Source organism: Vipera ursinii (genome assembly GCF_947247035.1).
Source record: "Vipera ursinii genome assembly, chromosome: 5".
NCBI classification, from domain to species: Eukaryota; Metazoa; Chordata; class Lepidosauria; order Squamata; family Viperidae; genus Vipera; species Vipera ursinii.
This window is the reverse complement of record NC_139518.1, coordinates 90107916-90125055: the sequence shown is the minus strand read 5'-3', so window position 1 is coordinate 90125055 and position 17140 is coordinate 90107916. Positions and strand designations below refer to the sequence as shown.

The 17140-nt window shown below is 48.3% G+C and overlaps 1 protein-coding gene across 5 annotated transcripts in view; it reads left to right on the top strand.

Annotated features, from left to right (window-relative positions):
* Positions 1–17140, top strand: part of GBF1 (golgi brefeldin A resistant guanine nucleotide exchange factor 1) — a 343732-nt gene that overhangs the window by 231506 nt on the left and 95086 nt on the right. For all 5 annotated transcript variants that reach the window (XM_083364149.1, XM_083364148.1, XM_083364146.1 and 2 more), the window contains exon 24: positions 13697–13873. In XM_083364149.1, the coding sequence (XP_083220275.1) occupies positions 13697–13873 (177 nt within the window). The remainder of the gene's footprint in view (positions 1–13696; positions 13874–17140) is intronic.

The window sequence follows — 17140 nt, the reverse complement described above, 5'->3', positions numbered from 1 at the left end:
GCTATACACAGGTTTATTCCCTTTGTGTGTATTGGAACACAACAAAAAAGGGAGGAAAAAAAGCAAATTGGACATAATGTCAAACAACACTCCAAAAATGGGCCGGACAAAATTATTGGCACCCTTTCAAAATTGTGGGTAAACAAGATTGTTTCAAGCATGCGATGCTCCTTTAAACTCACCTGGGGCAAGTAACAGCTGTGGGCAATATAAAAATCACACCTGAAAGCAGATAAAAAGGAGAGAAGTTCACTTAGTCTTTGCATTGTGTGTCTGTGTGTGCCACGCTAAGCATGGACAACAGAAAGAGGAGAAGTGAACTGTCTGAGGACTTGAGAACCAAAATTGTGGACAAATATCAACAATCTCAAGGTTACATGTCCAACTCCAGAGATCTAGATTTGCCTTTGTCCATAGTGCGCAACATTATCAAGAAGTTTGCAACCCATGGCACTGTAGCGAATCTCCCTGGTCGTGGACAGAAGAGAAAAATTGATGAAAGGTTGCAACGCAGGATAGTCCGGATGGTGGATAAGCAGCCCCAAACAAGTTCCAAAGGAATGCAAGCTGTCCTGCAGGCTCAGGGAGCATCAGTGTCAGCGCAAACTATCCGTCGACATTTAAATGAAATGAAACACTATGGCAGGAGACCCAGGAGGACCCCACTGCTGACACAGAGACATAAAAAAGCAAGATTACAGTACTTGAGTAAGCCAAAATCCTTCTGGGAAAGCGTCTTGTGGACAGATGAGACCAAGATAGAGCTTTTTTGTAAAGCACATCATTCTACTGTTTACCGAAAATGAAATGAGGCCTACAAAGAAAAGTACACAGTACCTACAGTGAAATGTGGTGGAGGTTCAATGATGTTTTGGGGTTGTTTTGCTGCCTCTGGCACTGGGTGCCTTGAATGTGTGCAAGGCATCATGAAATCTGAGGATTACCAAAGGATTTTGGGTCGCACTGTAGAGCCCAGTGTCAGAAAGCTGGGTTTGCGTCCAAGATCTTGGGTCTTCCAGCAGAACAATGACCCCAAACATACGTCAAAAAGCACCCAGAAATGGATGGCAAGAAAGCGCTGGAGAGTTCTGAAGTGGCCAGCAATGAGTCCATATCTCAATCCCCTGTGGAGAGATCTTAAAATTGCTGTTGGGAAAAGGTGCCCTTCCAATAAGAGAGACCTGGAGCAGTTTGCAAAGGAAGAGACGACGGGGCTGACAGCCAGAATGGCTGCCGGCGGCGGAGCCTTGCCACCCGGAAGTCATTACAGATACTACTGTTATAGATACTAAGTTGATGTTGCATCTAATTATGGCAGCAAGACTTTTAGTAGCGCAATATTGGAAGAAGGAGGAATTGCCGACTATAGAAGAGTGGACTTTGAAAGTTTCCAACTTGGCGGAAATGGCAAAGATTTCGGCATATTTGAAAGACCAATCGCAACAGAGATATGTTGTGGAATGGAAAAGATGAATTGAATATATTCAGAATAAATATGGGACTAAAAGGTTTCATTTAGCATTTGAATAAATAGTGGATTTTTATGATGTATGATTAGTTATTTGTTACTTTATTAATATTATGACTATGGAGAGTTAAAGTCCAATAGAACTTAATGTTTTATTTTTGTTGTTAGCATATTTTAGTTTATGTTTGTATTATTATACCCTGTATTCAGCTCTGGGAAGTCGGGGAGGGTAGGGGAGGGTTGGGGAGAGGGTAGGGGGAGGAGGGAGTTTATTGTATTTAAAAATTGTAAAACTTTTCAATAAAAAAAAGAAATTGATCCTCTGGGTGGTAGGTATGTATAACTTCTCACCCACCCAAGGTAACCCATCTTTAATTGTGCACACATGTCTATTTTTCTGGAACAATTCGTCGCTTTCCAAGGACTTTCAGAATTCTATTCCGGTTTGGCTATTTACTTCCGGCTTCATTTTTACTTGTGCCCTGGTGGTAACTGGTGCTGCCAGTTGTTGTTCTGGTACAAGTGGTTTAAAGTCAGTTACTCGTGTGCTGTTATATTGGGCCAGGAAGTTCTTCCCCCCCGGCAAGTGTTTGAGAGTGAAATTTAATCGGTGAAAGTGTTGGCACCAGCAGGCTTGCTTAGGAGTGAGTTTCCTGGGCGTCTTTAGTGCTTCTAACTTTTTGTGGTCTGTCCAGACCTGGAAAGGTATTTTATTCCCTTCCAGAAATTGTCGCCATGTTAATAACAACCACCTTAGTGAGAATTCTTCCTTTTCCAATAATAATAATAATAATTATTATTATTATTATTATTATTATTATTATTATTATTATTATTATTATTATTATTATTATTATTATTATTATTATTATTTTATTTATATACCGCCCTTCTCCCGAAGGACTCAGGGCGGTGAACAGGGCAAATATATAAAAATACAAAGATACAAAAGTTAAAAAAAAAATTTAAACACAATGCCCAAGCTAAAACAATAAATAGATATATTAAAAACAACAATAAAATCCCAACCCATCCCCCATCAGGCCAGGCCGGCTTGTTCGAATAAGTGAGTCTTCAGATCGTGTCGGAAGGAGCGAAGGTCGGGCGCCATCCGGAGCTCGACCGGCAACCGATTCCATAAATCTGGGGCGCCCACAGAGAAGGACCTCCCCCTGGGGGCCACCAGCCGATATTCTCTGACCGGTGGCACCCTGAGGAGGCCCTCTCTGTGGGAACGCACAGGGCGGAGGGATGTTGATGCCGGCAGCAGGTGATCCCTGAGGTACTCCGGACCCATGCCATGTAGGGCCTTGAACACCATTACCAGTACCTTGAATCTCACCCGGAAGACAACTGGGAGCCAATGCAGCTCACGGAGCAGAGGTGTAACATGGGAGTATCGGGAGACTGCCAACACAACTCTCGCGGCTGCATTCTGTACCAGTTGGAGCCTCCGAGTGGTCCTCAAGGGCAGCCCCATGTAGAGACCGTTGCAGTAGTCTAAATGAGAGGTCACGAGCGCATGAGTGACCATACACAGGGCATCCCGGTCTAGATAGGGCCACAACTGGCGCACCAGGCGAACCTGGGTGAAGGCCCCCCTAGTCACAGCCACTATGTGATCTTCCAAAGTAAGCCGTGAATCTAGGAGGACTCCCAAGTTGCGAGCCCTATCTACGGGGGGTAATAGCTCACCCCCCATAGAAAGTGATGGAATATTCTGAATATCCCGGGATGCCGGTATGCACAGCCACTCAGTCTTGTCGGGGTTGAGTTGAAGTCTGTTCCTCCCCATCCAGACCCGAACCATTTCCAGGCAGCGGGACATCACGTCGAGGGCATCACTGGGGTGGTTTGGGGTCGAAATAAAAAGCTGGGTATCATCAGCGTACTGATGATACCCAACTCCAAAACCACGAATGATCTCACCCAGCGGTTTCATGTAGATGTTGAACAGGAGAGGCGAGAGGACCGACCCCTGAGGAACTCCACAAGCGAGAGGCCTCGAGGTCGACCTCTCCCCCCCTGCCAACACCGACTGTGAACGTCCCAGGAGATAGGAGGAGAACCACTGAAAAACTGTGCCTCCCACTCCCAATTCCCTGAGACGCCGCAGCAGGATACCATGGTCGATGGTATCAAACGCCGCTGAGAGGTCTAATAGGACTAGGACAGAGGAATGTCCCTTGTCCCGGGCCCTCCAGAGATCATTCACCAGAGCGACCAATGCTGTCTCCGTGCTGTACCCGGGCCTGAAACCCGATTGGTACGGGCCTAGATAATCCGCTTCATCCAGGACCAGAGGGAGCTGATGCGCCACCACACTCTCAACAACCTTCGCAAGAAAGCGAAGGTTGGAGACCGGATGAAAGTTATTTAACACAGCCGGGTCCAGAACAGGCTTCTTGAGGAGAGGTCTCACCACCGCCTCCTTCAAGACGGCGGGGAAACTGCCCTCACTCAAAGAGGCAGATATAACCGCCTGGAACCAGCCTCGTGTCCCCTCCCAAGCCGCATAAACCAGCCAGGAAGGGCACGGGTCCAATAAACATGTGGTGGAGCTCAACCTCTCCATAATCCTGTCCACTTCCTCCGGAGTTAATGAATCAAACTCCTCCCAGATAATATCGACAAGTCCGCCCGCATCCTGCTCGTCAGACTCTGCCCAGTCGGAGTCCAGACTGGTCCGAATCCGAGCGATTTTATATTATATATTTATATTAATTAAATTTTTATACCGTCCTTCTCCCGAAGGACTCAGGGCTGTGTTCAGGGCAATAAATATTAAAAACGAAGTACAGAAGTTAAAAATCAATTAAATATTATGCCCGATATAAACAGTAATTAAAACTATGTTAAAAACCCAGCCCTTAACCCATCAAACCAGGCCAGATTGCTCAAATAAATAAGTTTTTAGATCCCGCCAGAAGGAGCGAATGTCGGGGGCCATCCGGAGCTTGACCGGCAAGCAGTTCCACAGGTCTGGCGTGCCCTAGGGCGTTTTGTCCGACAGATGTTGACTAAACTCCTCGGCACGACCCTGCAAGGGTTCCTCCCTCACCTCCTGATTCAGGAGGGAGTGGGTCACCCTAAACAGGGCGGCCGGGCGGTTATCTGCGGACGCGATAAGGGTAGCTAAGTGATTAGACCTCGCTGCCCTTATCACTGCGAGATAAGACCTAATATAGGTTCTTAGTCACAATCGGTCGGATTCTGATCAGCTGGATCTCCAACAGCTCTCTAGGCCCCGTCTCCGACGCTTCATCTCCCGAAGCTGCACGGAAAACCATGGAGCTCGCTGGGATCTGCACCGGGTCAGGGGCCGCAAGGGTACAACTCGGTCAAGTGCCTCCGTGGCTGCCCTTGGCCACCGTTGTTCTGTTTCTGTGAGTTTTCGGGATGTATATGCGCAAGATTGCAACGTCTCCTCATCATTTTCCTGTAGTAATACAGCCCCGACTGCTACATCGCTCGCATCTGCCTGTATTACAAAAGGTTTGTTGGGATCTGGGTGTTTTAGTACAGGTTCAGCAGAAAAGAGTCTCTTTAGCCTCTCAAATGGACATTCCATTGTCCATTTTAGAGGCTGGCTGGATTTCACAGGGGGCCCCCCTTCATTTTTAACAAGTTTGTCAGGGGCATGGCTATTTGGCCAAATGCGGGGATGAATTGGCAGTAGAAATTTGCGAACCCCAGGAAACTTCGCAATTGCTTCCGTGTGCGGGGGGGTGCCCACTCTAATACTGCCCTGACCTTCTCAGGGTCCATTTCGATGCCCTCTGGAGATATGCGATATCCCAGGTAGTCAATTTTTTCCTGATAGAATTCACACTTCGATAATTTAGCATATAAGTGGGCAGCTCGCAACTTTTTCAGGACTGCTCTGACTAGTTTGATATGTTCCTCTTTGGTCTCCGTGAAGATAAGAATGTCATCCAGGTAAACCAGGACCCGCTTATATAGGTGCTCCCTTAGTACATCATAAAGACTGCGGGGGGCCCTTGCAGTCCAAATGGCAATACTTTGAATTGGTAGCATCCCATTGGGCAGTTGAATGCAGTCTTCCATTCATCTCCTTTCTTAATCCTAATACGGTAATATGCTTCCCTCAGATCTAGTTTAGTAAAAATCCTTCCTTTCGATAGGTGGGATTTGTAAAACAATACTAAGTCCTGTCTACTGTCTTTGAAATAACCTAAGGCAGGCTGAATCCATTTTTTGCCGGCTCCAAAGATGGCGGATGCGCTGGGGAGAGCTCCGTAGCCCCCAATGGTAAGGCGTCCCCCCAGGAGCCCCCCAGGGATGCCATCGGACCCCTGGGGTGGGGTCAGAAGTTTGGGCAGATGAGCTGGGCAATTGTGCCACCGCTGCCTCCCGAATCAGCCGTAGGGGCGCCGGGACATCTCCGCCCCGCCGCCTGGGCCGTTGGCGGCCGTTGTAAATGGGGCCAATGCCTCCGCCCTGCCTCTACCGCTTGTTCTACTGCTGGGCAAGGGCGGCGTCTCCGCAGATCAGCTGTGCGGCGGAGGCGCCAACAACGAGGACAGCAGCAGCAGCGGCGACAGCTCTCCAGCCCCCAGTCGGATCATCTGTCCCAGGAGCCTAACAGCGACGGTGGCAGTGGCGGCGAGGCGTCTCCTGCCCGCCCCTAAGCCACTACAGCCACTGCAGCCATCCGAGAGGGGCCGGTAGCTCTGCTCTGCCCCGGCCCCCTGATCGACTCCCGGGCAGCGTCGTCGTCTCCGAGCTATCAACGGAGGCGCCGCGGACCAGCTGGGTGGCGGAGGCAGCGGCATCGTCAGCAACGGCGACGGTGAGAGCTCCGCGGGGCCCTAGTCTGTCGTCTCCCCACGGGCCTGAACACCGGCGGAGGCAGTGGCGGTGTGGCGCCTCCGACCCGCCCCTGAGCCGCTGCAGCTGTTGCAGCCATCCGGAGTGGGGCCGGCGTCTCCGCCCTTCCTCGGCTCCCTGATATGCCCTCTGGGCAACGGCGGCATCTGCGAAGATCAAGAAAGGCGCCGCGGATCAGCTGGATCAGCTCGGCGGCAGAAGTGGCAGCCGCAGCAGCCACCCTGAGCAGGACCGGAGTCGCTGCTCTGCCTCGACCTCCTGGCCTGCTCCTGAATAGCGGCGGCGTCTCTATGGGATCAAGGAGACGCCGCAGACCGGCTATGCGGGCCCGACCGACCACCTCCGAGGGGCCTTTGACAGCGGCACTAGCAGCAACGGCCTGGCGTCTCCGGCCCACCCCCAGAACCGCTGCAGCCGTCTTGAGTGAGGGCCAGCGCCTCGTCCTTCCTCGACCACCTTGACCTAGCCCTAGGCGGCGGCACTTCCGATCTACATCAGGGAGACGCCGCGGACCAGCGGATCCGGGGAGCAGCTATGCAGCGGAGCAACAGCGAAAGCGTCAGCAGCGTAAGCTTCTCCAGACCCCGGTCGACCACCTTTACCAAAAACCCTCGACGGCAGCACTACTAGACGCGGCGTGGCGTCTCCGACCCGCACCCTGGGTGCCGACGGTGTCTCCGTGCCAATCTTCAACCAAAAGACGCCACGATGCAGCTGACCAGTGAAAATAGCGGCGACTAGACCACCGAGGCCATCATCATCTTGCCTCTACCAACTCTCAACCCCCTTGCCCACCCTCGCCCCACAGGACATGATGGGCCTGGGTGCAAGCCACGGTGGCAGAGTGGCTTGACCTACACCTGCAGCCCCATAGAGGTGAGAGCTCTATGGGGTATGCTTCACCCAGAGTGGGTCCTGGACCACCCCCGGAAGCAGAGTCACAACCCATCGTGAGAGGATGGGGAGTGGCCTGCTTCTGGGGTTCACCCAGCCAAGTGGCAGTGGCTGGGTGACGGTCCAGATACCCACCTACCCAACTCGACCCTCCTTCCAATTCTCCACCGAGGGGACCGCCTTCCCAAAAAAAAAACCTGTGACTCTATGCTTCTCCAATATTCGAGCACAGACCTACTCGCCCTCAGGAGTTCCCCCCTCTCCTGGGTGCGTCCCGCCTACAATACATCGAATCTCGATGACGGGCCCGACCATTGGGCCTCTGAGAGATGGCCAGGCAGGGTCAGGGGCCTCCAGCACAAGTCCAACAAGAGGCCCCTGGTTAAGTTCCTAGTTAAGTTCTTTGTCGGGTTAGGGAGGGGGGCGGGAAAAGACTGGTTGTTCGGTGAAGGCGGGCCTTCCAGCTACCATAGCGCAGGCCAGGCCTACGACCATTCGCGAAGGTGGAGAACGAGGACCAGTCGCCGACAAAGCCCAGTGGCGAGCTGACGAACAGCCAATTCCCAGGATGGTGGGGAACGGCAGAAGGTGCACAAGCAGAGGGCCATATCGTCACCAGGAGAGTCATCTCCGCTCTGTACAAGCGGTGAGACCCTCCGACCCTCTGTACTTCCCCCGAGGACCCGGGAGCGAAGATGTGCAGCCTCCTATGCTCAGGCTGGTCTACCTAAATGCCAGGTCCATAGCTAACAAGGCTCAACTTGTTCGTGACCTAGTGGAGAGCGAGCACGTGGACCTGGCTTGCATCACGGAAACCTGGCTGGGCCCAGAGGGTGGTGTCCCTCTGGTTGACCTCTGCCCGCCAGGTTTCCAGGTGCTGCACCAGCCTCGGGCCCACGGGAGGGGCGGAGGAGTGGCAGTTATCATCAGGGAGTCCCTTAGCCCGCGAGAGACCACCGTCCCTCAGATAGTTGGGTGTGAGTCTCTCCTTCTGAGATACGGCCCAGGGGCGCAGTTGGGCCTGCTGCTGGCGTACCTACCACCTAATCATGCAGCGGCAGCCCTGCCCAAGCTACTCGATGTCCTCTCAGGGTTGGTGGTTGAATTCCCACAACTCATGGTCTTGGGCGACTTTAACCTACCGTCCCTGGGAGGATCGTCCGAACTAGCTCGGGAGTTCATGGCTTCCATGGCGGCCATGGACCTATTGCAAATAATTTCTGGACCGACTCATGAGGGAGGCCACAACCCCGACTTGGTGTTCTTGTCTGGACGGTGGCGTGATGATATCGGTGGGGGCGCCACGACCGTTACGCCCCTGTCATGGACCGATCATCACCTCCTACGGCTAGACTTCCCCTTTACCACCCCCCGCCGTGGGTGCACGGTGCCAACCAGATGGTACCGCCCTAGGCGCCTAATGGACCCTGATAGGTTCCAGGCAGCGCTTGGGGACCCACATGCACTCCCTGCTCACAGCTCGGCGGATGCCATAGTGGAAGCCTGGGAAAGGGCAGCCACGGAGGCTCTGGACCGAGTTGTATCCCTGCGGCCCCTGACCCGGCGCAGATCCCAGCGAGCCCCATGGTTCACCGCGGAGCTCCGGGAGATGAAGCGTCGGAGACGGGGCCTAGAGAGCCGTTGGAGATCCAGTCGATCCGAATCCGACCGATTGCGACTAAGAATCCTCACCAGGTCTTATCTCGCAGCGATAAGGGTGGCAAAATCCAGCTACTTTTCCACCCTCATCGCGTCCGCAGATAATCGCCCGGCTGCCTTGTTCAGAGTGACTCGCTCCCTACTGAACCAAGAGGTGAGGGAGGAACCCTTGCAGGGTCGAGCCGAGGAATTCGGTCAATATCTGTTGGATAAAATCGCTCGGATTCGAACCGGCCTAGATTCCAACTGGGCAGAGTTGGAGGAACAGGACATGGACAGTCTTGTCGACGTCATCTGGGAGGAATTTGATCCTGTGACTCCGAAGGAAGTGGACAGGATTATGAGGAGGTTGAGCTCCTCCACATGCTTACTGGACCCGTGTCCTTCCTGGCTGGCTTATGCAGCCCGAGAGGGGACACGAGGCTGGTTTCTGGCTGTCATCTCTGCTTCTCTGAGTGAGGGTCACTTCCCCACCGCCTTGAAGGAGGCGGTGGTGAGACCTCTCCTCAAGAAGCCCAACCTGGACCCAACCTCATTGAATAACTCGTCCAGTCTCCAATCTTCGCTTCCTTGCGAAGGTTGTTGAGAGCGTGGTGGCACATCAACTTCCTCAGTTCCTGGAGGAAGCGGTTTATCTAGACCCGTGCCAATCGGGCTTCAGGCCGGGCTACAGCACGGAGACGGCATTGGTCGCTCTGATGAATGATCTCTGGAGAGCCCGGGACAGGGGCCATTCCTCTGTCCTAGTCTTATTAGACCTTTCGGTGGCTTTCGATACCATCGACCATGGTATCTTGCTGCGGCGCCTCAGGGGACTGGGAGTGGGAGGCACGGTTCTGCGGTGGTTCTCCTCCTTTCTCCAGGGTCGCACGCAGTCGGTGCTGGCAGGGGGACAGAGGTCGACCCAGAGGCCTCTCGTTTGCGGAGTCCCTCAGGGGTCGGTCCTCTCGCCTCTCCTGTTCAACATCTACATGAAACCGCTGGGTGAGATCATTCGTAGCTTTGGAGTAGGGTACCATCAGTATGCTGATGAGACCCAGCTTTTCATCTCAACTCCAAACAGCATCAGTGATGCCCTCGACGTGATGTCCCGCTGCCTGAAAGCGGTCCAGGAATGGATGGGGAGGAACAGGCTTCAACTCAACCCGGACAAGACTGAATGGCTGTACGTACCGGCAAGCCAGGATACTCAGATCATTCCACCCCTTAACATCGGGGATGAGTTATTTATTTATTTATTATTTATTTATTGATGGGATTTATATCCCGCCCTATCTCCCGAAGGACTCAGGGCGGCTAACAGCAAAACATATAATAAGTACAGAGATCAAGATAGAAATAAAATTGATAACATCTGTGCAATAAATTAAATTAGAGAATTTTAAAAATAAATTAAAAATACTAAATATAAATTAATTAAAATGCCTGTCAGTCTTGGTCGGCCTGGTGGAACAGGAGTGTTTTGAGGCCGCGGCGAAAGGATTGGAGGTTTTGGGCCATCCGAAGCTCAGGGGAGAGCTGATTCCATAGGGCTGGCGCTCCCACAGAGAAGGCCCTCCCCCTGGGGGTCGCCAGTCGACATTGCCTAGCTGACGGTACCCTGAGGAGGCCTTCTCTGTGCGAGCGTACTGGACGATGGGGATTTGTTCCCGGCAGCAGATGGTCCTGCAAGTATCCCGGGCCTAGGCCATGTAGGGCTTTAAAGGTAAGTACCAGCACCTTAAATCTCACCCGGAGGGCAACTGGTAGCCAATGCAGCTCACGCAGGAGGGGTGTAATATGGGAGTATCGGGGAGCTCCCATCACAACCCGTGCAGCCGCATTCTGCACCAGCTGAAGCCTCCGAGTGGTCTTCAAGGGCAGCCCCATGTAGAGAGCATTACAGTAATCAATACGGGAGGTAACGAGTGCGTGGGTGACTGTACGTAGGGCATCTCGGTCCAAAAAGGGGCGCAATTGGTATATAAGACGAATCTGTGCAAATGCCCCCCTAGCCACGGCTCCAATATGATCTTCAAAACTGAGTCGTGAATCTAGGAGGACGCCCAGATTGCATGCTCTATCAATGGGAGGTAACATCTCTCCTCCAATAGTCAGAGATGGAAGCTTTTGGACTAAACGAGATGACGGTATGTACAGCCACTCAGTCTTGGCCGGGTTAAGTCAAAGCCTGTTTTCTCCCATCCAAATCTGTACTGCTTCCAGGCAACGGGACATCACATCGAGGGCATCACTGGGTTGGTTTGGGGTGGAGATGAATAGCTGGGTATCATCAGCATATTGATGATATTTCACCCCGAAGCTACGGATGATCTCTCCCAGCGGCTTCATATAGATGTTGAACAGGAGGGGCGAGAGCACCGAACCCTGAGGCACTCCGCACATAAGAGGCCTAGGGCTTGACCTCTGCCCTCCTGCCAACACCGTGTGCGAACGGTCCGAGAGGTAGGAGGAGAACCACCGCAAAACGGTGCCTCCCACTCCCAGCCCCTCAAGACGACGCAGTAAGATACTATGGTCGATGGTATCAAAAGCTGCTGATAGATCTAATAGGACCAGGACAGAGGAATAACCTCTATCTCGGGCCCGCCAGAGATCATTCACCAGCGCGACCAATGCCGTCTCCGTGCTGTGCCCGGGTCTGAAACCCGATTGGTACGGATCTAGATATTCAGCTTCCTCCAGGTTCAAAGGGAGCTGTCGTGCCACCACGCTCTCAACGACCTTCGCAAGGAAGTGAAGGTTGGAGACAGGACGAAAGTTGTTTAAAACAGCTGGGTCCAGTGCCGGCTTCTTGAGGAGGGGCCTTACCACCGCCTCTTTCAAGGCAGCAGGGAAGTACCCTTCACTCAGTGAGGCATTGATAACTGCTAGGAGCCAGCCTCGTGTAACCTCCCAAGCTGCATAGACTAGCCAGGAGGGACACGGGTCCAACAAACATGTGGCGGCACTTAGTTTCCCCATGATCTTGTTCACTTCATCCGGCGTCACAGGATCGAACTCTTCCCAAATGTACTCGGCCAACTTCATCGTTTTCCTCTCGTTAGATACTGCCCAGTCAGAGTCCAGACCAGCCCGAATCTGAGCAATTTTGTCCACCAGATATTTACTAAATTCCTCAGCCCGTCCATGTAGGGGGTCCTCTCCCGTCTCTTGACTTAAAAGGGAGCGGACCACTCTAAATAGGGCGGCCGGGCGATTATCTGCGGACGCAATGAGGGTGGTGAAGTAGGCGCGCTTTGCCACCCTCATTGCCACAAGATAAGATCTAGAAAAGGATCTTAACTGTGTTCGGTCAGACTCAGATAGGGCCCGCAACCTGGGTGTCCTCCTAGACTCGCAGCTATCCCTGGAAGATCACATAGGAGCTGTGACCAAGGGGGCCTTCTCCCGGGTTCGACTGGTGCGCCAACTACGACCTTATCTGGACCTGGATGCCTTACGTACAGTCACCCATGCACTTGTGACCTCTCGCCTAGACTACTGTAACGCTCTCTACATGGGGCTGCCCTTGAGATCCACTCGGAAGCTTCAACTGGTGCAAAGTGCAGCTGCACGGACACTTTTGGGGGCCTCCCGATACTCCCATATCACACCTCTCCTCCGTGAGCTGCACTGGCTTCCAGTTGCCTTCCGAGTGAAATTCAAGGTGCTAACAATGACATACAAAGCCCTACATGGCATGGGTCCGGACTACCTACGGGAGCACCTTCTGCCAACGTCAACACCCCTCCGTCCTGTGCGCTCCCACAGAGAGGGCCTCCTCAGGGTGCCACCGCTCAAGGAATGTCGGCTGGTGGCCCCCAGGGGGAGGGCATGCTCAGTGGGAGCGCCAGCCCTCTGGAACTGCTTGCCAACCGAAATCCGGATGGCCCCCGACCTCCGCACCTTCCGGCGCGATTTAAAAACTTACCTGTTCCAGCAGTCCGGCCTGGCCTGATAGCTCTTGGGGTCTCAGTTGTTTTACTATTGTTTTTCACTATTGTTCAATCTGTATACCTACCTTACTCTGTACACCGCCCCGAGTCCCTCGGGAGAAGGGCGGTTTATAAAAAACAAATAAATAAAATAAATAAATAAAAATAAATAAATATGCTCCTCCTTCCTTGGGAGATGGCAGAATCCGTATGGGGGGGGATAATGTTTTAAACATACATTTATGAATTTGATATAAATGGATTCTGACAGGTATGACTGACTGATGAGAACAAATAAGTTTGAAATGATCATATCAGTCTCCCTTTATTCTTTGTTAACAAGCCAAAAAAGTTTACACACACACATACAATATATATATATGTGTGTGTGTGTGTGTGTGTGTATGTGTGTGTATATATATGTGTGTGTGTTTGTGTATATATATGGTAAAGTTTCCCCCACACATACGTGCTAGTCGTTTCCAATATATAAGTATATAGGTCTTGGCATATTTGGGTCTTTTCCCGTGTAAGATTGATAGTGTCTTGGTGACATTTTGTCGAGGTCCCATGAAGCTGAAGACACCAGCCTGAAGATGACGAGTGGAGCCTCGTTGAAACGTCGCCAAGACACTATCAATCTTACACAGGAAAAGACCCGAATACACCAAGACCTACATACCTGTACCCGTGAAAATCTACAAAAACACACACACACACACACATACACACACACACACACACACATATATATACTGTGAAAGTAGTGATATATTAGTCAAATTTAGTCAAATATTGTGACTAAACATTTGACTAAATCAGGTCTTTCTGTTTTGAGTTAATACTTTATACCAAACTTGAGATTTTTTTAAAAAATAATTTATTTATTTGTACTTTTCTCTTGCAGTCAATTGAGAATTTGCCAACAGTTTTTGGAAGCAATCCAAAAGCCCACATTGCAGCAAAGACTGTGTTTCACTTGGCTCATCGACATGGTGATATTTTACGAGAGGGCTGGAAAAATATAATGGAGGCAATGTTGCAACTTTTCAGAGCAGAATTATTGCCAAAAACCATGGTGGAGGTAAAACAAATGACAGTAGATGCTAGGATAATTGGGTGAGACGATAAGGATTTGCCTTGCTTGGGCTTTGTTGTATAATCAAAGTGCAAAAAAAGCTTAAATGTTTTAAAATGTTTTTTTTGCAGAACATTAAATGCTATCTTAAAAAAAACCTATAAATTGGGATTTTATAAAATATAATGACATACAGTTTTGTGTTTGAGTGAATGGAGACATATGCAGGTGAGTGGTACAGGCAGGCCCAAGTTCAAGTGGGTACATAAATGGGTAGGTATGAGTGTGGGTGACCTCTATGGAGTATAGGCATAGGTACAAGTGATGATATAAGTATGCTGTGGAATATTAAGATCACCATGCTACCCATGGTCTCCCCAGGAGAAGAAGCAGCAGGAGCAGTTTGCAAGATCTTCCTGTATTTCTTTTTGAGAAATTTTTAGTTTGTTAAAAAAATTGTTAAAATACAAAACACCAAAATATTTTTAAAAGAACAAAAGAATAAAAAACACAACAAAAAAGACATTAAAAAGAAAAAGTGTCATAAGAAAAAGAAAGCAAGACTAACACATATACACGTAAAACCTTCCTTAGTTGAATGCTGATTAATATAATGCAATAATGTTGGTTTCCACCTCTTGCAAAACAGGCCAAAAGAATTTTAAACTATTAAACTAGTAAATCTATGTAGAAATTGTTAGCCTGACATGTATGAACTATATTAATATCAAAATACCTAACAGAAAAAAACAATAATATTGTGAACAGTAGTCAGAGAAAGATAAGATTGAAATTCCAAAATCCTCTATTAACAACTCATAGAAAATTTACCAGGCCTTCAATCCCAAATCATCCCAATTGGTCCAAGATCAAATATCCATTTTTGTTTCTTTATAGCAGAGGTCCCCAACCTTTTGGGCACAAGGGACCAGTTCCATGGAGAGAGGTTTTTCCGTGGATCAGAGTGGGCATGGTTTTGTGTGCTGCCTACATCTCACCAATGGGGCTTTTTATGTTTGTGCGGACTGGTTGCTAGCATGCCATAGCCTGGTACTGGTCCATGGACTGGGGGTTGGGGACCCCTGCTTTATATCATCTCTTATTAATTTATGATTGATTGAATATAATAAGTCCAATATCCAAAGCCCATCTAGCTTCCTCCAAAAAACAGATAGGGCCATTCCTGAATTAGATGTATTAAGTCCATTTCCCATTCTCCTTCAAACCCCTTAAAAAAATCATTTGCTACTTGTCCATCCAGAGCAGACATGTCAAACTTGTGACGTCAAATGACGTCACGCAACGTATCAGAGCTTTTTCTCCATTGCCGGCAATGGGGTGGGCATGGCTTTCCAATGATGCGTCCGGCCCATGGGCTGGCAGTTTAACACCCCTGATCCAGAGAGTTCTCTGCTATTATATAAAAGCACAGTTGCTAATCAGACTGTTTTCCCCCTTGAATGCCAGCCCCCTTCTCCTTTCTGTAATCTGATATGTTGTTGCTCAAAGCGGGGAGCAAGCAAAGAAGGCAGAGAAAATATTTTCTGACTGTTTTAATCCAAAATGTTTTTGCAGGTTAATAAAATACAAATCCAGAGTCATACTGAAAGCAGGAATTGATAAGAGCAGTCAAAAAAATCAAAGCAAAAAAGGAAGTAGAAAGAATCCAACAGGGGTTGAAATAAATCAGCATTCACCCAGCCAATTAAGCTTTAAAGATATGTACAAAAACAAAGGCTAGCAGCTGTTTGCTGAAACTACCTCATAACATTGTAAGATTGAAGTTACAGTAAACTTATATTTTTATCCCTCAAATTCATTACTGAAAAAGATACCAAAGAGGTCCTCTTTCAATAAGGAAAAGAAACAATAGTCTATAATTAATTAACCCAATATAATTTTAAAAACTCTATCTCTGAAAATCATTTTCATTATGTATCCAAATTCATAGTATCTTGCAAGCTCTGAGACTTGTGACAGTGCCAGATAAAAGTGAAGTTTGTGAACACAGATGATAGAGCTATTTTGCCAAAAAGGTGCTTGCCACAGGTAATTGTATTTCTCCTTTGCGGGAAAACAAATCAGAAATAGTGCTGTGATCTTCTGATCTAAATTAATCACAGCCATGTCATATTGAGGATCATACAGAAGTTCCTGATGACAACCCAAAACATGGAGAAATAAATGCAGTTTAAATAAATGCACTTTTGTGGTTCATATTTTGAACTAAAAGCCACATCCATTCACCCATTGCCCTCAAAATTGATCTAAATTGAATTCCAGAAGAGTTTAGATTGGGGTCTGTTGCCCCCATTCATCTCAACACCTCCCAACAAAGTGTCTCTAATCCATCACAAAGAGGCACTTTGTCATGCATCGCCCAGATCCTGCCATTAGAATTCTTTTTTTAATATACAAGTTTTATTGATTTTTTAATATTTACACATACATGTATTTGTGAAGCAATATGGTGGTTGGGTAGTCAAAATAACAAATAACAAGTTGTAAATAGTTCAGGTTGCATCAACAGGAATTCCCTCTCTGATTCCCTTAGTTATCACATAGTCAAAATAGTCAGGTTAATACACTTCTAGTTGTAACCTAGTCAATTAACAAAATTTTCAATATATTTTCATTAATACTTATCAATATCCTGTTTTTAAATTTTATCTAATTGCAATAGAATATTCTAGAATAGCCTATAATATACAAAAGAAAGCTTAATTTTTGGGTAACCCACAATTCCCTATTTCAATAAAGAATAATTCTCTTGACTACAAAACTTACATTGTTCATTACAAAACATTCTTATGTTTTACCATTAAAGTCTTAACAAATCACCAATTATTAGAAAGATATTTTTTGTCTTAACCGTTCAACAATTATTAAAATACTATCTTTTATATATAAAATTCTAGATTCTATAATATAGTTCAAAAGTAACAACTAATATATTCTATAAGTCGTCTTAACCATACATCAGTTGTTAAAATACTATCTTTTGATATATCATTCCAAATTCTATAATATAGTTCAGAATTATATTCTAAAAGCTTACTTTTGTTATCCCTTACAGATCTAAAACCTAAATGTAAAATCAATTATATTTTTTAGAGATTCCCCTTAATCCATTGAAAGGTATTTTTATACTCGTGTCTTTAGGAATCCCAAAAAAGAAACAAGTTCAGTTTTTTAAATCTAACTCTTGCCTTCCTTTTGTGCCAATCAGGCTTCCCTTTTGGCATTTTAAATTCTCAAATGCATCTCCCTTTC